Below are 22,998 nucleotides of genomic sequence, written 5' to 3'. Positions count from 1 at the left end.
TTTCCTTGGTCACAAATTTTGCTTTGTTGCGGAATTTGCTTGGTCGTGAACTTTGGAATTCCTTATCATTTTGCCCCTTCTAATCCACAATTGATCATTTTCAATTTCAATTCCTTATCATGGATAAAATCCCACTTTCAACTTTCATTCTTCTCTCAACCTTGGAAATTTCTTCATTTTATTGACAACTTTTCCTGACAACATTTTTTATACCTTGTCAAGCAAAATTTCCTCATGACTCCTCACTCTTTCATCATCTTATTAAATTTCCAAACTTGAAGACCTCATTCATTGATTTTGGACTTGGATTTCCTAACTGGACCATACCTTCCCCTGACTTGACCTACCTATTTCACGAGTTCAATCAGTGTTTTCTCCTAGACTAAGACATTGCAACCATCCTAAAGGCTAGGAGACAAAAATTACTAGCAAGCTAAGAAAAACTAAGCAAAAAGTGGGGATCCCCATTTGCAATGTGGCAATGTGTGAAAATGTCACAAGAAGATGTAAGAGAACCCATGTGTACCCACTGGAATACCAAAAGAAAAACATCAAAAAAATCATTTTTTATAAAACAAAAAACCATTTACCAACCTTAATTTGCCCTAAAGTGATCTTTATTCACTTATTTAAAAATTGTATAGCCCTCATCACCTAGACTAGTTTTTGAAGAATAAATATTTGTTAGAAATAGTAAAGACTTAGTGCTTGATAAAATATGATGAAAATTTGTGAAAATGGCTACCACTTTACCTATTGGGGGCTCTACCCCCAAACCCCTACTAGCTGTCATCCCCAAATCTATGCCCTTGGTCTTTGTTCACTTGAACTTGTGTCTCTTGTCACATAAGAAACCTGAATACAAGGGGATGATGAGGAATTAGAATCTAACTCCTAAGTGTGTTAACTAAGATGCTATTGTTGCATAGCTTGCCGAAATCAGGGCCTAGTATTCGTGACTCACTAGCTGGCCTAGTATTCGTGAAGGATGTTCTTGGGGCACAGACACTAGCAACTAAAAAAAATCAGGGCCAGCAATGCATGGAGATTTCATTACAGATCTTGCATATCACGTTCATAATTCTAAAATTAGATTATGGATTTTACAAATGTTTATGCTTGACCAATTCGAGAATTTGAAGTTGTTACATGTAGAGTAATCCATAGGGGAGGATTTAAATGCAACAACTAAGAGGGCATGGGCTAAAGTCACTATCACCATAGGAAGAAAGTTGGGCAACAAAAATGATGCAAAGAGCTAAGAAGAGAGATTGGAGTGCTCTAGTGCTTTGTGCTTTTGGCTATGATATTGACAAAGTAATCAATATTGCATGTCCATCACCACCACGGCTGGCTTGAATTTGGAAATGATTATATGATTCCTATATTTTATGGAAACTTAGTGTTGGTTGAGAATTTTGTACACTTGGGAAAATATACAAAATTGTGGTTTCAACCACAGTCTGTGAGTAAAACTCTCCTAATTAAGGGAAGGCTCCCCCTATTTATCTACAACTTTTTCAATAACTAATTAATAGAAGAGGAGTCTTGAGAAAAAGGTGGGAAGATCCTAACTAACTTGAGAGATTCTCTCAACCACCAAGACTTATTCAATAACTAACTATGACTTATTCCAACTACAGTCCTAACTGAACACAACTTGTAGTTGCCTTACATGTAATTACAAAAGTGCAAGTAAAGACTTGACTTGCAATTTACAAAAGGTTTTTACATGTAACTTGTCAAAAGAAAAACTACAACTAAGAGATTACAATTCTGGAAAAATACAACTAAGTGTTGAAAAAACAATTAAGCTGCAACGTGTGAAGACATGAATCCTTCAAACTTCTGGATGATCATTCGTACCTCAGCAGGATTCGGTTTGTGGGTGTTCTTGGCAACAACCATGGTCTTCACAATGGTATCATGGCATCGAAGAAACATAGAGTCGTTCTTCTCCACGATAGACTAGATTTCATGCAAAAAGATTTAATGTTTCATCAAAACCTAAATTGAGGCAGCTGAAAATTGTTCGCTCCTCCATTCATTATGAATCCTCATCTGTAGATCTGCGAGCACTTCTTCTTCTGGTATCAACTCTCCATTCTAACTCATTATGTTGCAAGAGGCCTTCTCACAGTGGGAAACAACACCTTGGAATACTTCAACTTGCAATCTCATTGCATCATCAATCTCCTCAATGAGGGATTTAAGAACAAGGGCTTTATTCTCCAGAAATTCTTCAAATTCCAAGTACGTGACCCTAGAAGGAATAATGGCATGCTCTTGAAGAACACTCAACTGTTGTTGGGGCATTGTGCGCCAAATTGTCAAACTACTTTAAACCCTTTCCAAATTTTGTTTGAAAGTCTCGGAGGTGTGATTCAATTTTTCTTCAATGGTCTCCAACTTAGACATCATTTGGAAAATATCTTTCAGCACTTGTGCACACAGATAATGAAGTTGATCCACCCAAAAATCCAACGCTTGTACTTTCTGAGCAGCTCTTTCAACTCCCCGAATTGACTCTTGTGAACCGGAAGAACTTGTAGGATTACTCCCTTCACCAGCAGGTTTTGTGATTTTATGAACAGCTGCAACAAGTTGCCTATCCTCCTCTTCTAGCTTGTCTTTCTTTGCTAGAAGTTCATCATACCATTACACTAGTGAGGCTACGAATTGTTGGGCATCATGTTTAACCACTTCATGCGTTTGTTTACCCAATTCTATCCTAGTAACCCTGTAATCAGCAGCTTGCATTTCCTCACGTGGCTTATCCGCAAGGGGCTCAACAATTTCTGCCACTTTCATCTTATTGCTCTCAACAGTTACTCTTGAGATTGTCTTGGCCTTTTTAGCAACCTTGGGCCTAGACTGCTTGAGTTGCTGATAATCAAAGACATCAGGAGATATTTCCTGCTTCTTTCTCTTTGGAGTAAAAGAACTAAGCCATGGAGGTAAAACGACTAGTTCTCCTCTAGTAGCTATTGAAGGCGAAGGAGAAGCAGTTTTTGTTTGAACAGCCGTGGTCACCCTGGGAGGAGTATCTGTTTGGATGGCAACCATGGTTTGCTCAATAACCAAAGGGCATGAAGATTGCCTCATAAATTCTTTAAAGCCAAAAGTAGAGGTATCAATCTTTGACAAATGGATACATGCAAGAGTATCCTCAGGAATTTCTAGCAAACTCTCTTGTTGATGATCAAGAGGCGGCTCGACTGTTGAAATAGGAACGACATTCTGAGGAGACTCTTCCACTATTATGTCAGGAGGAGAAAGAGGCATCTCCATGGAAACTAAGGAAGGAATCTCATGAGGTGAGTCTAAAGCTAGAGACTTAGGAGCATCATCTGATTGTTGTCCTTCTTTTGGATTATCAGGATCGATCACATGAACATGAAGCTGAGACTTTTCCTTTCCACGAATTGTCGCCTCCTCAGGAGGAAGCACTATTGCCCGACTAACCCGCAATTTGATCCTGGTGCCTGAAGATGATGCACCTTCCTTGTTGTCAATCTGAATCTCAGACTTACATCCAAGAGGCCCCGTAGAGTCATCTTCTTTCCCAACCTTGATCTTGATGAGTCTAACACCATTACCTCTGAGCCAAGTGTTGGTGTTAGCCAAGTGTTTGTGTTAGCCAAGATAGGCTGAAATCTTTCAAGAATGGACGTGCATTCTTTATGTGACCATTAGACTAAAAGAAGTGGTGCTTCTTCAACTCTTCATGAGTACATCAATCATTCCTTGCGGAATGTCCACCAAGTTCAAATCAATAACCTACTCAACAGTAAGCCTGCAGTAGTCCATCTTGAGAACCTCCATTTCTGTACGGAGATCTACCTAGATATCCTCAATACGATGCACGTGCACGAAGGACTTTTTGATCTTTTCCTTCATACCCCGGTAATCAAAATCTACCCTGGACTTAAACCTTTTGAGTTTAATCTCTTGCATCTCAGTCTCCATAGCTTTGGCTTTGACGGATGTGACAAGAGAATACCGACCAATTTTCAATGGATTTGTTGTAGAAATCCCCATTCCGACCTTATGTCTAACAGATTGATGAGCGTGCACAGCCATGATCTGTCTTCCCAACTCCATAAGAATGATCTTATCGGACTGGTACCTAGGAAGCATGTAAGGCTGCCCACTGTAGCATCCGACTCTCACATAAGTGAAAGTTGGGAATTGGAGGAATAAGCACCCATACTCATTGACTCTTTCCCATGCTTAATCTGACACCCTTTTGTTCTTTAGAGTCTTGTCAAACTGGCACATGAAGTAACCAAAGAATGCATCTTGAACCCTTCTGAAATGTAATCTGCTAGATCTCAAAAGCAACTGATCATAATATTCCCACACAGGTATGAGCGAGCAATCACCCTTGGTAGAAAGACCAGGGAAATGTCTGAGTGACACTGCCAAATACACTAAGTATGAATTCATGTAGAAAGTCATGGTAGTAGGGACTACTGCAAGTTGCTCGCACAAAGCATCACTGATAATCTCTCCCCATGATATATGATGGGACTGCCTTATGAACATGGTAAACTAATACATCCAAGGCTCAAAAACATTAGAATGTTCAAGACCCATCATCCTACTGAGGAGAGTAATGATGTCTCCAATTTCCCACTTAAAGTCACAACGGTACAACTTAGCCCACCTTGTGAAGGCGGCTCGTGGCTCATAAATCCACCTGTTAATATGACGTTTGCAGTCCTTTTCCCTCTTGACATAGTACTCAGCTACACTATCCTTTGAAATTTCCATATAGACAGGTGTTGGTGGTATTCTGAAGACTTTTTCAATTGTATCTGCATCAAGGCAGATTATTGCCTCACCATCATCATTTCTAATGGTTCTCGTCTCCTTGTCAAAGTGATGGGTGCAAGCAAGAACAAATTCAGGTTCTAGGGTAGCCACTGGAAAAGAAGACGCATGATGGATGTGGCTGTCCAACAGCTGCTGCATATTGCTATCTTGCGGATCCTCCACCCTCTTAATGAATTTTGATATGTCCACATGCCCTATCTCCGTGTCCTTAACGTGATCCAAAGGAGAGGAAACTTGCGAAGGTGAAACTTCATTCTGGCACTTGTCATATTTATACTTCATCTTCTTTGGAATTGGAGAGGATGGTAAATCTAACATTGAAAGACACCCTGATATACTGCGATGATGGTAAATCTAACATCATAATCAACTGCAACTAACATTTTTCCTTCTTCAAATGGGAAGAACTCCAACCTTTGCACTTCACGACTTTGTGAGAGAAAGATGGGAAATAAATGGGAATGGTGGAAATTTGACTTTGAACAATTTCAGATCTTGGGGAAAGTTTTACAAGTATACAAGTTGGGAAGAACGAACATGCAATCGGATTTTTAAAACCCGAACGCAAGTATACTTGTAAAACGAAAAACGGAGAAATGAGTGAAAAATGAGATTTAGACTTTTGAGAAATGACTTGAATGGAAAGTACAGATATAGGCAATATGAATGGATAAAAATGGGAAGGTTTTGGGAATGTCATTTTCAAGAAAATGGGAAGAATTTTGGACATGCAATCCGGTTCTAAAAACCCGATTTTGGAAGGATGAGTGTTTTTCATCTTTGCAACTTGGAATTTCAACAAAAGATGGTTAAATTCTTATAACCATAAGGGAAGATCAATTATTTTCATCCAACTTGTAATCGGGATTTAAAATCCCGAATACAAGTAAAGAGGGAAAATGGGGAAGAACAATGCAATTCCCAAATTGCCTTGCAAAGGGGAAAATCTCTCTCACAAAACTGATTTTGGGGCAAAACCAACATATACACAAATTTACAACTAGAATGGAAAAACAAGAAAGCAAGAAAACAAGAAAATGAAACAAGAAGAAAAGAAAACATACTTTGCTTCAATTCGAAATGCCTCTTCAAAAGATGAACAATCTTTGATTGAAGAAGACAACCTCTTAAGTAAGCAATAAACAAACTTGAAAACTCTAGCCACATTTTTTTAAAACATCTTTAGCAGCAAAAACGTGACACAAGTTGCAAAGAAAAAGGCACAAGAACCAATCAAATCTCCATCAAACCCCAACGCCTAGGTATAACAAGCAAAAACGACTTGGGAGATGAAAGGTTCGTGGCATCTAGAAAGAGAAAATCGTGGTATTCACCAAACACGTGTTTGCTGTTCTATACCAAAAAACCAGCAATCATAACCTCCAAATGGCATGATATGTGTTGAAAATGCATAAAAATAGGGAGGAATTCAAAACGCCTTCTACCTCCAAAGATTTCTCCACAAAAAATTGCTTGAAATTCTCAACAAAATCACCTTCCTTGGCTGGTCGGGTTTTTGAAAATAAAGAACAAGTTTGATTTTGCATGTAATAGTGAAAATCGGGTTTTGAAGTTCATATTACATGTTTAGAATTTCACTTTTCTCTTCACAAGGCAAAATCGAGTTTTTAAAACTCAATAGCAAGTTTAAAATGCCTTCATTTTCTCTTTATGGAGCAAATTGGGTTTTTAAAACTCAATTGCAAGTTATAAAATGTCACTTTTCTCCATTCTAAGCAAAATTGGGTTTTTGAGAGAGAAATAACTTGTAAAGGGAAAATAAAATCCCTTCAACAAATTTTAATAACTTAGCACATGTAATAGGGGAATAAAATCTCCATTACAAGTAAAAACACTAAAATAGGAATTTTACAAAAGAATTACAAGTGGCTTTTTAAATATGCAATTTAAAATTAACTTGTAACTTATCCAAAAAATCCCTATTATGACTTAAAAAGTCAAAAAGCATCAAGGGGGAAATAAAAAGTAAGTTACAAGTTCTTTTTTCATAAACTGCACTTGTAAATAGCTAAAAATTTCCCTACAAAGACTAAAACAAAGGAAATCATAAAAACTTGCAATTTAAGGAAAATTTTCCACCTACAGTCAAGGAGAAAAAACCCAAAATTGAAGGAAAGACATAGCAAACAAACCCAGAATGCGATGAAATTTGAAACATGGTTCGAGGATGGACTGAGGATTAAGCCCGTCCAAGGGCGAAGAAACATTCTGCCTCAGGAAGCGTGTCGTAGAGTAAAATTTTCATTTTTTGACAAAAATTTTATCTAATGGTCCTTCATTTTTTAAAATAAAAATGAGAACAACAACTTAGTTCCCTAGTCTCGCCAACATGGGCAGGTAAGATATGTTGTTAGATATGTTGGAATCAAGGAGCACTTAGAGGGGGGGGTGAATTAGTGTTCCGCAATCTTTAACTTTATTAAACTGATCATATAACCACATAGCACATATGAAGAAAGGAAAGATGCATAAACATAAAGCAAGTACTCGTAACACCACAACGCCAAGATTTTTACGTGGAAACCCGGTTAAGGGAAAAACCACGATGGGATTGATACCCACAATATTAATATACCCTGCTAGAAGTATAATAATATTACAATGGGGAATGTACATGCATTCAAGCACACTGCCTAGAGTTCACTACTCAAATACAAGAAGGGCTTCAACCCTAAGGAAAGCTAACTGCCTTACAGATCTACTACAATAGATAATTGAAGTGGTTGAACTAATAATTAGCATCTACAAATGCCTGGAAATAGTTTCAGTTAAGCTCATATATCAAACTGTACACTCTACAACACACTCTGCACTGATATGCAGTTCTGCTACAATCCAAAGCACCAATCTTTCACCTGCACATGAGTTGCGCACACTCGATTACCAACTCTCACCGCATAACCATTGATCCCCAAAATGACACTATCAATCACTCTCATATATCCACAACATCAAATTAGATATTTTACATGTCGGCCCAAAAACGTGTAATACCAAGTCGACTCAATCTGATCTCCAATACATATGCGGACCAAAATAATGTCAGCTAAGACATAGTCTAGACCCAAATCAATACTGCAACCAAGAAACACCACCAAGAATTACACCTCAATCATCCGCAACACACTACAATCACCATAAATGTCGCATAACACGAAGAGCACCACTGGATCAAGAAAATGATCAATATCGCGCAAAACGATCAATGCGGACCAACAACACGGATAGAACACAATCTAGATACATCCACAAGCAACGTGAATCACCACAGAAACAACCGCAACATCACATCTTACCGGAATCTTCATCATCATTATACCGAACCTCAAGAACACCAAATCAACTGACTGACAAACTAAAAGATTCACTTGCGAACTTCCAAATCACGAACCATCTGAATTGAGGACACACCTAAACGTCCCAAACACTCTGCCAAATTTGCAAATCAAGTTATAGTGATTCCGGAGCAATGCGGAGCACAAACCAAAATACTAAATAACATGAACATTTGAATAACCTAAATACCGGATCACATAACTAGATCAAAACATCATGCGGACCACTGAAACTTCTGCAAAATCAACTAGAGATGAGCATCTCAAAACCCATTAAACCGCAACAACTCATCTACAACACAATGACCAAACCAACTCATCAATGAAGAATATGTTGACATCAATGACAAAACATCATTCTAGCAAACTTCTCAACAATATCCAACAACATTCCCATCACTGGTAGGTATCCACAAGAGCAAACATCTCATGAGCAGTGCTAGGTGAAGGAGGTGGTTAAAGAGGGCCACGATATTCCAGTTTCCTAGGAGCGCTAAGGATTTGAGTAGTTTGTCTTTGGTTTTAATTGCACTTGTTGCTCCAATGTAGCCTAGGCAGTCTAACATAGCTCTAGCTTATAGCTGTAAGTTTGGTAATGTATCCTCCTGGTTATAGCTCCAAAGTTCTGGAGCAGTTTGGTTATTTATCCTTTGGGTTACAGCTGCATAGTTTTGGTTTTAACTGCACTTGTCGCTCTAATGTAGCCTAGGCAGTTTAACGTAGCTCTAGCTTATAGCTGTAAGTTTGGTTAATTATCCTTTTGGTTATAGCTGCATAGTTCTGGAGCAACTTTTTGTAATTGGCTCATCATATCTCAGGCCTGCTGGCTGTTTATAGTCTATATGTTATTCTCTATCTGGGGGTACTATAGAACCCCCACTTATCTATCTATAAAAGGAATTCTACTGTATGAAATCTATGGAAGATAATTACATTTTATTATATAGATGAGATAAGATGCCATATGCGCCAACCTTGATAGCTATGAAAATATTGAAGGGATACAATTCTATAACATATGACCTTTTCAATCTACCTTCCAATCTATATAACTACCCTCTCGAATTAGTTCAATTTACCAGGAATTTTATCTTGGTCAGAAATCAAATTGAAAAATGAATTTATATAAGTTAAAAGGCTTCCACCTAATTAGTTAAGAAAACAAATGAAAGACTTAGCTCTAAAGTTGGTATGTGAAGAAAGCATTATTCTAGAGTAACATCAGCCATCATCTATGGCTATAATTTGTCGGCATAAGTATAACTTGACAGATGTGAATAAACTAACAACCTTTTGAACATGAAAAATTTAAGGAGAAGACTATCATCATCCCTGAAATAGAACACACAACCTGCTAGTATAAGATAACCTGTCAAGAAATGACATTTTTAAAATATGTCAATATCAGTCTCTCTGGGAATGATATGATCATTTATAATGTTATAAATGTTGTAACTTCACTTGAAAACAAAGATATCAAATTACCATCTCTAGAATAAATTGTTATTTTACATGACAAGGTAAGCTGAATAAAGTCTATTTACATCTCTTGGTTTTTCATGTCTCATAACCTTCTGTATCTCATGTTGGGCATGCACATATTGGTCACTGGGTGAGTAGCAGAAGAGCATTGATAAGGTGCCAAGTGTGCGTCAACTGAGAATCCATTAGACACATGTTGAGTTTCTCTTGAGCTCCAGGCACGTTTCAATTAAATATTAAACATATATTGGGCAGGTGCCAAGCAAATAAAAACAGGCACCAACAAACATTGAGCTAGTGTTTGAGGGATGTCTGCTAAGTGTAAGTCGGGTACTGAACACATGCTAGGAAAATGTTGATCAGGAATAAGGCAATTTTAAAAAGTATGGCCGTTGAGGAAAATTCAGCTGTTACTATCACTGGGATGTTTCAGGAATGTGGAGGCAGCTAGGAAACATCACCAGAGCAATCCCCCATGCCAAAATAAAAGGAAACATTTTTTGAATGGCCTAAAAAGGGCAGGGAATGGCCAGGGGACACCCAGACATCCCCTGACTGACCCAAGGATGGCCAGCAATCCCCTACAGCCCAGCAATAGATAAACTCAAAATGATAATCGATCCAAAAGTTTGCCTGTGGATCTTCCTTCAAGCGGTGTTTCACCTGATTGAATTTAATTTAACAATTCTTCCATCATGAGTTTTCAAATAGATAATCAGCAACTTTTGTCTAAAGTACAATTAGATAAGTTAATCAGTCAGAAAAAACAAATTTGAAATTCCTATTTACATTTATCATTTATGATATCAGTGGAACAACATTGATATGGCATCTAATTCAAACTAGAAACTTCTCATTATGTATTGAGATTGACGCATAACCTTCATAAATTACCTAGCATAGTAGCTATCAAGTCAACTTCACTTCCCTCTCATGCCACACATAACAAGAAAAATACTGTAACAATACAAAAAACTGGAGAAACAACAGACTGAAAATAAAGCTTGATACATATTCATTGTTCAATAATCAGATGTCGGTTTAGCTGAATTCAGTGCTCTCTTAGCTGATCAAATATTTAACATCACATTCAAAATTGAAAAGCAGAAATGAAAGACAATATGGCAGAACTTGTTTACATAAAGCTTAAGGATCAAAGTTACAAACAAACAATGAGACTTCCATTGTATAAAATTTGCATTCATTTCCTTGCAAGTTTCACTGTCTTTCCTTCCAAGCACTATGGAAATAATTCCTCACCTTGTAGAATATACAAATCATCAACAACATAGTATCATATATTGTTTGTACCAGCTAGATCAGACAAGAAAAAACTGAAACATATATCCTGAATTAGCTTGAGCTGTAACTTCCCATACAAATTCCATTAAAAGGAGCTTGCATTCTACATTATCTATGAATAATTGAAATTTCCTATATATATTCAATTTTGCCTATTTTTCAAATTTCCATCCCCTAAAACAGGCCTACCATCCCAGCTATCCTGGAATGGCATCCTGCCACCCCTCGCTGTCTCCATCCTAGAAACTCCATGGAACATAACTTATAATAGATTGTATTTATATAGTATAAAATCATAACAAGGTAGCAGCCAGGATCATTTCAATGCCTTTTACTTTCTCTATCATATATATTCAATTTCAGACTAAAGCCCTTAATGAGCTCCTTGGGATGAATATATTCCATCACCAGCCAAGTTTTAATACCCAAAGGCCATTATCATAATAAATGCTCTCTTTCAAAGCACATTCCTGATCCCTCAGTGCTATTTGCACAATTTGAGTATGGCATATCTTTTGATCTCTTTGTCACCATGTAGACCTTAATATTAACTCCTGAATTTCCCTATTTACATTCCTTCACTCCCATAGACTTACCATGACAATATTATTAACTTCCACAAATGAACTAATAAACTATCTAAACCTGAATAGGCATCACTTATATTTGCTCTAACAAGATGAATTATGATTTAACAGTCCCCATTCAAAAGAAGCAATACAGGGATCTTCCTACCATAACTGTCATATCACAGAACCATCTTTCTTTTCTTTCAGTTTAACCAAAATTCCCATCAGCACCTTAGTTGAAAATTTATTTTGATGGATAAAATATGCCATGACCATCAGTGTTTAACTTAATTCTCAACTATAATATACATTTTAATGTCAGATAAAGCGATCATCAAATCTATTCCTTAGTATAATCCTATAATGTGATCTGTATAAACTAGCTCTTATAGAAGCATAGTGATAAAATAATAGCATTTAACTGAACAGTAGACATAAACATATACTTTTCACTTGGCATCACAATAAGGAAATGTCATACCGGACGAGGTGCAACAGATATTGTCAAAAAGCGAAAACCATGTAGCTCATCTGGATCAAGACAGAGGACAGCTGAAGGAGGAGCCTGTTCTGTTTGGCTTCCAGGTTCAATCTGAAATCATAAACAATTTTTAGCTAACATAAATTTTATACAAATATCTAACATATAAATGATAAATGTATATACATATATATCTACACAAGCATGTGTGTCTATATATATATATATAGAGAGAGAGAGAGAGAGAGAGAGAGATCATAAAAGTGAAGACTAATAAGCAGAACACGCAATTTTTCTTATATTATATTAATTGGATACCAAAATTTAATTTAGGCATTCATATCTTGATATAGATAGGGAATATCCCTGCCTTTATTTATGCCTCAAGGCATCTCCACCTATGAATTAGGCAAATGCTTTTCAGAAAATTTGCAAACATAAGCATAGATTTTTATTTTTGTAATCCTTTCAATTTTATTGCTAAAACTAGTATAGGTATCTTAAATAAATCTACCTAAAGATGCCATGACATATCAATATAATATACTACTTATACACTAGTAAAGGCTAAAAGAGTCTTCTGTTTCTGCGGAAAACCCTATTTCTGCCACTTATCCTGTTCACGGTGTTTCAGATGCCATTCTGCAGTGGTGCACAAGCAACCTGCAGGAGCCTTTGTCTGGATTTATTGCTGAGGCCTCCCAAGCTCCGACATTGCTTAATGCAGATGGGGAAGAGCAGTTAACATAATGATACCAAACCTATTCTCATTAATAAAGTTGCAGTTTCATCGCCAAATCCTAAATATCCTGTGCTTGCTGCTGCTGCTAACAATGGTGCCCAATTGGTTCCATTGCAGATCAATGCATCTGTTACAGAAAAGGCAGTCGATGCTCCCAACTCGATGGGAAGCAATCTTATTTGGCTATCAATAAAAGACAAGGTTTGGATCAGGCTGCCTTTAAAGCATCTTTTTTCTTCTCAACAGCTAGAGGCAGTTCTTCTATAATCTTGGGAAACGGTAACAATGGATGAGAGGAAGGGAAGGGTGCAGCAGCCAGGAAAGTATGGAGATTTGGACTGCTACCCTTGGCAACCAGTGCTGTTTCATTAAAGTTGTTGCAGGTGGAGATAAGAAAAATTCATCATATTCAACTGTTGTGAAGGGAAAGGAACAACAAGAGAATGAAGAAAGAAACACCTCTCTAGGGTGGAAAGACTCTTCTAGGTGGATGATTAAAAATGCAGAGAAGATCCCAATCCTGGAATGTAATGTCCCCACTTTGGAATAGAATTTAATGGTAAATAATAATAATAATAATAATATTAGAATTCAAAAGAATAAAAATATAATTAAAAATTTAAATATAGAAATAAATTATTTAATATAATTAAAAATTAATTAAGTTAATGAATGGTCAAAAGAGATGGAATGAAAAGATGTGACTCCCTCAAACATGAGATATAAAAGGGAGAGGAGAACATCATTCAAGGGGGGGTAATTTTGGAATGAGAAGTGCAGATCTTATTTAGATAAGAAGTGCAGATATGATTGTGAAAGGTTGTGTCCCTTTCAAAGGGCAGAGTCGCACTCCTCCAAAGGGTGCTAATGGTGAAAGGGTGTCTCTCTTGCCAAAGGGCATATATGATAAAGATCATATTGAGAGATATAAAGAAAAAGAATCAAAAGCATCCAGGGACATCACCATGGATCAGATCACATCAGTAATGTAATTAAGTTACAGGCATTAACATCCTGGCTCTTGGTGGTATGCATGGGGATGTGCTTAATATATGAAGCCTGATAATATTCGTATGCAGAATTTAATAGTAATAGTAATATAGACTGCAATATGAATGACAGTCATACTTAATTCCATCTAAATTCATAATACATTGAAGTTAGTACACTTCTAGCCCATTCCTTAATTTGTCATGCTCCCGACCTCATACATGGTGAACAGCAAACCAATCGTTGGAATTGTCTTACCAAGTAGACTTCACAATTTCGTGAATCAAACACAATCGTTTATCCCATAAAGTCAGGCTTATTAGACAATACACAGCATCACAGCATCAGCCTAAAGGATCAAATCTCTTCCATAATGCAGCGACCATATTCATCATAATTGATTTCTTATTAGAGGTGCAATTACATTCCTAACAACTGATTGGTCCACATGGATTAACAAAGGGGCAGTGGTCAAACCATGAAAAGGTGCATCCCTCGCAATCATTGCAATGTCTAGCGAAGGATATAAGGGATCACTCCAGCACCCAGATCAGACCATGGAACAACCTTGGAAGAGAACCATTGATCGAATTCAGCCATTAGAGATTTCTGAAACTCATACGAAGGTTCAAAGGAAAGAAACATGATAGAAGAAAAGCATTGAAAGAAGATGAGAATAAGACAGACCTGCAGATCTGAGTGGATTATGTTTCACCTGAATAATCAGCATAGATATTATTAAGCAATGTTAAAAATCTGCATTACTGCTTTATAGCAAAATCACTACTGCTATTGGAGATTCATTACTCTTACTGCAGACATTACATTATCAGTATGATAGTTGTTCTAAGAGATACATTAGAAACTGTGTTTGATAGTCCATTTTGTGGGAGAGGGATGGAGGAGTAACCTGGTAGTGATGAGGGGCTCACAAGTGGTCGTAAGGACCCATGGAGTTACGGAACCAGTTACTCCCTCTATGCCAAACTCACAAGATGGTGATGTGTATAGGTAATGGGGATGGAAGGAACAGCAACATGGGCTGCCAAGTCTAGCAAGGAGGTTAGAAGCAACCATTCCTTGGACTTGGTAGACAACAGACCCAAGCAAACTTTTCATGTCTTGGTGTCTAGGTAATGGGCTTAGAAGGGACAGCAACATGGGCCGCCAAATCTAGCAAGGAGGTTAGAAGCAACCATTCCTTGGACATGGTAGACAACGGACCCAAGCAACCCTTTCGTGTCTCATATACTCACTCTCTCTGTTGTTACCTTAGAATAGATTATAATTGATTAAAAATGGATATGCTTATAGGTGTTTGCCTTTCCTTGTGGGTGCAGGTTATCTTTATAAGTCTCCACTCCTCTAATACAAGGCAAGTCTCAAGCCCTATTTCTGATTTTCAAGGATAATTACATCGAGTGCTATGATAAATATCTGTTTCAGATATACTGATAGCAAGTTAAGAATGGAAATTGTCTCCTAATCAAGCAAATTAATTAAGTCATAAGTGTATTGAAATTAGGTAATTGTTGTTAAAAAGGCCTAAATCTAGTAGGGGACATTACATGGAATTGGGAAATGATCTGGCTGAGGAATTAGTGTATTACAAAAAGATAGATCTTACTTGAAGGTTTACCAATAGATGGCCCAATCTACCAACGCTACACACATGGGTTGCAAACAAATGAAAAACCTTGCTGACCTTTCTGGTAGATTTTTTGGATATTCATCCTTATGCCCAGGGTTTTCTCATAATTGTAAGTGAAGCTGAGGCAAATAGAGATTCTATTCTTGCTAAGGGAGCATGGGGCTAGGGTAATGAATCTCTATTTATCAAACCATGGTTTCCAGATTTTAACCCATTGAAATAAAAATTCAATTTTTACCAATTTGTTAAGGTTACCCAATCTTCCTCTACATTTCAAGTTAAAGTAGTCTCTAGAATGCATTGGCAACCTTAGGTAATTTTGTTATTATTTCTTTTGAATCTTTGAGGCTTTCTCATACAATTTGTGTACATGTTTGATAGAAATGGATTTATCCTTAGTTATACCAATAGAGATCTGGTTATAAGTGTGACGTCACACACGGAAGCAGAATCTTGATTATGAGAGGTTGCCAATTATATGTAGAAATTGTTTTGACCTCGGACATTTGTCAAGTGAATGTCTCGGGAAGAAATTAAAAACTAATGGATGGACAACATGGTGACATAATGCTAAACTGCTACATCAGCTTGCAGAAAGCCCATTAGAAGAGGCTGCCAAAGCTTCAGAATTAGTCGAAATCCACCTGTGCATTGCTCAATGGACAAGGCAGCTAAAGCTGTAGAATTTTTCCCTTCTACCACCATGCATAAAGTGCATTAAGAGATAATGTATCTTCAAATTTTCAAAATTTAGAGCGTATGAAAGCTGTAAATGTGTAGATCAGATCAACTGCAACTGAAAATTCAGATTTCATTAGGGATGGTTTTCTAAAAGAGTTTCTAGATCTTAAAGAATATATTGTATCAAGTCAAAATCTTCTAAAGAGGAATTTCTCTCTATTGAGGAGGAAGAATATTTAGGATTGGAGGAATCATCTCCAAATAAAGGTGGCTGGTTGGGCCAGTCACCAATAGAAAATCTCAATCTAACAAGAAAGCCTTTTCTCAAATGATTTTAAGATTGCAAAAGAGAAAGAAGTTGGACAAAATGTTTAGTTAGAAGATTCTAAATTCTAATGCATTATGTTTATTGTAACTTATTTGTCTCTTATAGCTTTCCTTCCAAGGCATGGTCACCAATATCCACATTTGACCTTCAAAAGGATTGTTTACTAATACATTAATTATTAATTTATATATATTTATTTCTGAGTAATTATTAATTATTTTTATTATTGAATCTTATAACCTGGTTAACATGATCATATTACCAATGGCACTCCTACTCTCCTCTCACTGCACTCTTGAAACCCTAGCTACCTCTACCCCAGGTAGGGAAAATGGTTGTGGCTCTAGCTTTGATGGTCTCTCCTCTACTCTAGACAAACAACTTGCAATACGTAAGAATTTGACTAGGTCTTTGGCTTGCCCTTATTTTAGGCCTTTATTCCATTATGCTACTCATGTCTTGACTCTCTCACCCTATGTGGAGCCCTCATCCAAACACTTGAGGGGTGCCAACTCAATTGGTTAGAAAATACATTCAAAAGTTCAGTCATTTTCTGCTAGTACCTACTCTGTGGTTTCTAATTTTAAAAAACCCAAAAAAAACCTTTGTTGACAGCTTTAGAGTTTAGATCAAGGTTGAGTAGTAAGGGGCTGCAAGGTTCTAAAGAATTTAACCCTATTAACTACACCAAGCAATCTCCTATGCTAGTGTTTGGTAAGGAGGTTCTTGAAGGCAACAGATTTTTTGCAGCCAATAGCTTGATTGGCCAATTCAACCACCTCTAGTAAAGCCTACTAGATTTAAATAAATCGAATTTTGACAATTGGCAACTACTCATGGAGGATGGTCTGGAAATCTACCCCTATGAGAAAGGGTTTTCAATTGGAACATTTGAATCGAATGAAGATCCCAACTCTATCTTTTTTAATCATTGATGATTTTGGGATCAACATACCTTCATGGTAAAACCATGGCATCCAGTTTTCAACCCCTCCATGGAATATTTTAGCTTCATGCCGATCTAGGTTTGTCTCCCAGTTTCTTCCACTTCAATTTTGGCTGGAATTCTACTTTGAATCTATTGGCAACTCGTTAGCTAAATTTGTCACTACAAATAAGGTTACTTCAGATTTCATTCACACAACTTATGCTTGGATTCTAGTGGATCTAGATATATCCAAGGATCTCCCTATAGATATCACATTGAAAGCTGCAGGTCACTCTTGGGTTCAACTTTTGAACTATGAAGGGCTGTCATTTCATTATCGGAGATGTTATTATTCTATGACACAGGTCATGTAGCTACAAATTACCCTATCAGCAAATGCATATTGACATCCCATGTCACTTGTTGGAAAGGTGCTCTTCTGCATTATCTCTTTGTCAAGGCTACAAAAGCAATACCATGTCCTTTAGATTCTTCTCAGGGTTAAAAATATATTTTTTCAATAATGATTACCAAGGAGGTGCCACCCTCCCAAATCAAGTCTCCCATGCACAAGGAAATTCAAGGGTATTGGTCTCACCAAGCAACAAAGGATTTCTAGCCTATTTTCATTTATGCAAGGGTTGATGAGGGAATTTGGACTCCTATGCAAAAAAATAAGAAAGCACACATCAATCAAGAATCAAGTCTGCATTGAATGCATCTTCAATTGGTATGTCAGGGAAGGATAAAGGTGTATTGTAGCTCATTAGGTCTCTGTCTTTCGGTTTGTCTGTCTTTTGTTCTTTTATTTGGCATGTCTCCTATTGGCGTATAATGTAGCTCATTAGGTCTTTGTCTTTCGGTCTATCTGTCTTTTGTTCTTTTGTTTGGCATGTCTATTATTGGCCCAACAGAATATGGTATATGGGATTAAGCTCAGTCTGTAATAGATATGTAATCATTATATTTTTGTATCTTTGCAAGCTCAGTTACCGGTTCTTCCCTAAAATGCCGAGATCCTGGTCCTAGTTCATGCCCAGTCTTGGTCCGAGCCTGGTTCAACCTGGGTCCCACCCGCGTCCTGCCCAGGCGGTTGGGTTCCCGGGTGGGACCCAGGTCGAACCAAGGAGGACCCAGGTGAACCCAAGCCCGTGGGTTCCCAAAAACGGGGCCCACAGGTTAGAAAACAAATAAAAACAATTAAAAATCAAATTTTTTAATCTTATTTTAACATCTAAACCCTAATCCACCCCTTTATGATGCATTTCATGCATCAAAACATGAATTCAACTCATTCTACTTGCATTTTTGAAGATTTTTTCTCTACAATCAGGTTTCTTAGTTTTTGTATTTTTCTTCGAAGGTGACGACTACGAAGGTGTGAGACACACATCAAAGGCATAGGAATCACTGGAGAAGGAAGATTTAGCCATTAAAGGTAAGTGAATTTGAATTTTTTTCAAGTTTTCAAGAATTTTTCCAAATTTTTTTCAAGTTTTTTTCAAATTTTTAAATCTTTTTTTTAATTTTTTTTAAATTTTTTCAAAGAAGTCTTGTATATTTTTTTACACTTTGTATGCATAGTATGGGGTTATAATGCCAAAAAATTTATAATTTTTTTCAATAATGTTGTGCTTTCTCTTTTCATTTTAGGTGCATTATTCATATAATCATACATAATGGTTGGATCTGGAAGTGCAAGTGCAAGCTCTAGTTCAATTGCAAATGTCCGAACTGAAAATAACCCCTTTAAAATTGATCAAGATTCACCACTTTGGCATTATACAACAATGATCAAGCAAGTGTCTGGTGGTGGGGGTTTTGTTTGGCAGTGCAACCATTGTGGCACTGAGTATACCAGCTCATACTTTCAAGTGAAAGGCCACCTTTGTTTCATCCCTAAGCATGGAATAAAATTATGTAAGGGATCAGATGGCAGGGGGCTGTCAAAAGCTCTAGTTTTGGGATATATTAGAGAACAACAAGAAGCTAATAGGAGAAGTAGCAAAGCAACGACTGATCATCCTCTTGTCCATCCAAGCTCAACGTCTAAGAGGCCTTCTAGTAGCATTGGCTCCACAAGACCAACTGGTTCACATCCTTTCATGCAAAACCCACTAGTTGATGCAGTAGAGAATCACAATGTTGTGGCTTCACGGAAAAGAGGCCCATTGGATTTTGCCTTCAAAAATGAACTGAGAGAGATTGCAGATTCCAAAATTGGACGTTGCCTTTATGGCAATGGGCTTCTTTTCAACCTTGTTAGATCACCTTACTTTCGGGACATGGTGCATACTCTTTGCAATACACCTTCTAATTATGTTTGTCCAAGTTATGAAAAGGTGAGAACCACCTTATTGGCAAAGGAGAAAGCATCCATAGAGTAACAGTTGAAAGTCATCAAAGATACATGGCATGAAACAGGTGTGACCATTGTTTCTGATGGATGGAAAGATTGTAAAAATAGGCCATTGATCAATGTTATAGCAGTGTGTCCTAAAGGGGCAATGTTTTTGAAAGCAGTGGATTGTGAGGGGCAAGTGAAAGATGCAAGTTTCATTGCCAATATCTTGATAGAATGCATTGACATGGTGGGGCCTCAAAATGTTGTCCAAGTTGTAACGGACAATGCTAAAAATTGTAGTGCAGCAGGGACTATAGTGGAGGCTACATATGGTCACATCTTTTGGACACCATGCGCAGTACACTCACTCAATTTAATCATGCAAAAGCTTGGCACACAAATTGATTGGGTGAAAAAACTGTATGCAGAGGGCGAGGAGATTCAAATGTTTGTTACTAATCATCATATGTCACAAGCCATTTTTAGGACCTTCTCCAAGTTGGAGTTGTTGAAGGTAATTTATAAATCACTAATTTTAAATTTTATGTTTTAATTTTTTAGTTTTAAATTTGTATTTTTTATAGACTTACAATTTATATATGTTGTGTATTTTGTTATGTCATGTTAGGTTGCTGAAACACGATTTGCATCTCACACGCTCGTCTTAAGACGACTTCTGAAGGTGCGAGATGCCTTGAGTTCTATGGTCATCAATAGCTTGTGGAGTGTATGGAAGTAGTCCCACACAAAAAGAGCTCTAAAAGTAAGAGCATTGATCCTTAGTGAGAAATGGTGGGATGATGTGGAATATTTTTTAAATTTCACTAAGCCCATCATGAGCATGATCAGGTATGCTGATACTGATCGCCCATGTTTGGGTGAGATTTATGATGGCATGGATTGCATGGTGGAAAAAATAAAAGAAGTAATAAATAGAAAAGAAAATGACCCAACGGAAACATTTTTCAAAGTTGTGCAGAAAATTGTTGTTGACCATTGGAACAAGATGACCACCCCCTTACATCTCTTAGCATTTGCTTTGACGCCAAAATTTTATAGTGTAGAGATGCTTGCAACACCAAGGAGGGTGCCACCATATAGAGATGCAGAGGTTGCTTCTGGCTATAGGGCTGCCTTTAAAAAGATATATCAAGATGAGGAGACAAGAAATATTGTCTTGAGGGAGTTTGGCCAATTTGTATCTGCAAAAAATCATGATGTTGTAGCTCTTAATGCTAGATATGGGATGGATGTTGATGAGTGGTGGTATGTACATTGTCAAGGCTCCGTTTACTTGCAGCCTCTTGCAATTAAAATTAACTCCCAAGTATGTATCTTTTTATTTTTTATTTTTATAGTTTTCCAATTCCATTTGATGCTATCATATTTTTATTTTATAATTTATAAATTTCTAATTATGTTTTAACTTTTAACAGGTTGCAAGTTCTTCTTCAGCTGAGCGGAATTGGAGTACATACTCCTTCATCCACTCAGTCAAACGTAATCGTTTGGGTGCAAAGAAAGCTGAGGATTTGGTCTACATACACTCCAACCTTCGTTTGTTGTCACATAAGGACCCTGGATATAGTGAGGGTGTAACAAGGAATTGGGATCTAGCCCCTAAGTGTGCTGATTTAGATGCTACAGTTGCACAACTTTGCCAAGTCTCTATAGACAAGGCAGTTATGGAATTTGAGAGAGACATAGCTAGTGGGAGTGGCATTCTATTTGATATTGGTTCAATTGATGCTGAATTTGAACCACTTGATGACCTTGGGCTTGGGTTGGATGCTTCAGATGAAGATGAATATGGAATTTAAATCCCATAGATGGCTTGTAATTTGAATGTTTAACTTTATACTTTATTGTGTCATGACATTTTCACATTTTGAAACTTGAATCAGTTGAAACTTGAAACTTGAATATTATCTTTTTTGAAAATTATGAATATGATATTACATTTACGATATATCAATATCAGAATATTTATTGGCATTGGCAATTATGGATTTATGATTTATGATTTATCTGTTATCATTTATGTATCATTGTATGCGAAAGTTACATTGTATGTTTCATATTTGTATGTTTGAACTGTGAACATATATAATTTTGATGTTTGAAGTTTGAACATATATATATATATATAAAAAATTAAAAAATATATGTGTACAGACAAACCCGTACCCGTACCCAAGAAAAAAAAATTTGCCGAATCTGCGAATCCGAACCTGAATCCGAACCGGAACCGGTAACTTAGTTTGCAAGGCCTCTTCATCTTTTCCACAATATGAAAGGATTCCAGCTGTAAACATTTTGTACAAAGGGGGAGGGTCCTAATCGCTCATTTGAATGATCAAAAAAAATATTATAATTAAATAATATTACATTTAATAATTAATATTTAAGTTGTATCTTTTACATTGTGGTTTAATTAGAAAATAGAACACAATGTCAAAGATATAATTTAAATATTTATATAATATATCAATATATAATATGTATATGTGTATGTCTGTCTATAAAAGTGTGTATACATACATAAATATATATATGTATATGTATGTGTGTATCTATGTATATACATGCATGTATATGTATATATGTATGTATGTATATGCATGCATATGTATACTAAGTCACCAGGTTCGACCGAATTTGAACCTTGAAGTTCGAAATTCGGCGAACTTGAAAAACTATGCAAAAAATCGATTAAATTCGAAAAAAAAATTAGGGTTTGTTAAAGTGTTTTTTATTTTTTTGGGTTTGCGTTTTAGGGTTTTCTCACGGATTTTATAAAAGGGCGGCCGCAAGAGTTGCAATCACACCCACACGAGTTGCTAACGGAGCCCACTCTGCCTGACCGCCACGCGAGTTGCCAAAGGAGCCTCGTCTACCCGGCCGCAGGAGTTGCTCGGCCGCTACCAGTCGGCGACGCCACCACCAGTCCACGACGCCACCAGCTCGCATCGCCACCAGTCCGCGACGCCACCTGTAGTCCGCGACGCCACCGGCAAGCATCGACACGTCCGCGACCAGTAAGCGACCTGCACAGGTAGGCCGCCATTTTTTTTAAGTTTATTATTTTATTTTTTTGTTTATAATGTTAATGTTTAAAAATTTATGATTTTATATTAATAGTTTGTAATATTATATTATATATTTTTATATTTTTTTAATTTTTTTTAGGTTTAATATTTTTGTAAACAATTTAATAATGTTTATTATAAATTTTATTATTATTTATTTAATAATGTTGTTTATTTAATATTTTTTTAGGTTTATTATTTATTTATAATGTTTAT

General features: G+C 36.8%; 1 protein-coding gene across 7 annotated transcripts in view; it reads right to left on the bottom strand.

The window, feature by feature from the left end:
- LOC131073079 (uncharacterized) overlaps positions 1-22,998 on the bottom strand; it is a 133,847-nt gene that overhangs the window by 41,772 nt on the left and 69,077 nt on the right. For all 7 annotated transcript variants that reach the window (XM_058009439.2, XM_058009441.2, XM_058009437.2 and 4 more), the window contains one exon: positions 12,030-12,140. In XM_058009439.2, the coding sequence (XP_057865422.1) occupies positions 12,030-12,140 (111 nt within the window). The remainder of the gene's footprint in view (positions 1-12,029; positions 12,141-22,998) is intronic.

Source organism: Cryptomeria japonica, chromosome 3 (assembly GCF_030272615.1).
Source record: "Cryptomeria japonica chromosome 3, Sugi_1.0, whole genome shotgun sequence".
NCBI lineage: Eukaryota > Viridiplantae > Streptophyta > Pinopsida > Cupressales > Cupressaceae > Cryptomeria > Cryptomeria japonica.
This window is presented reverse-complemented; position numbering and strand designations above follow the sequence as displayed.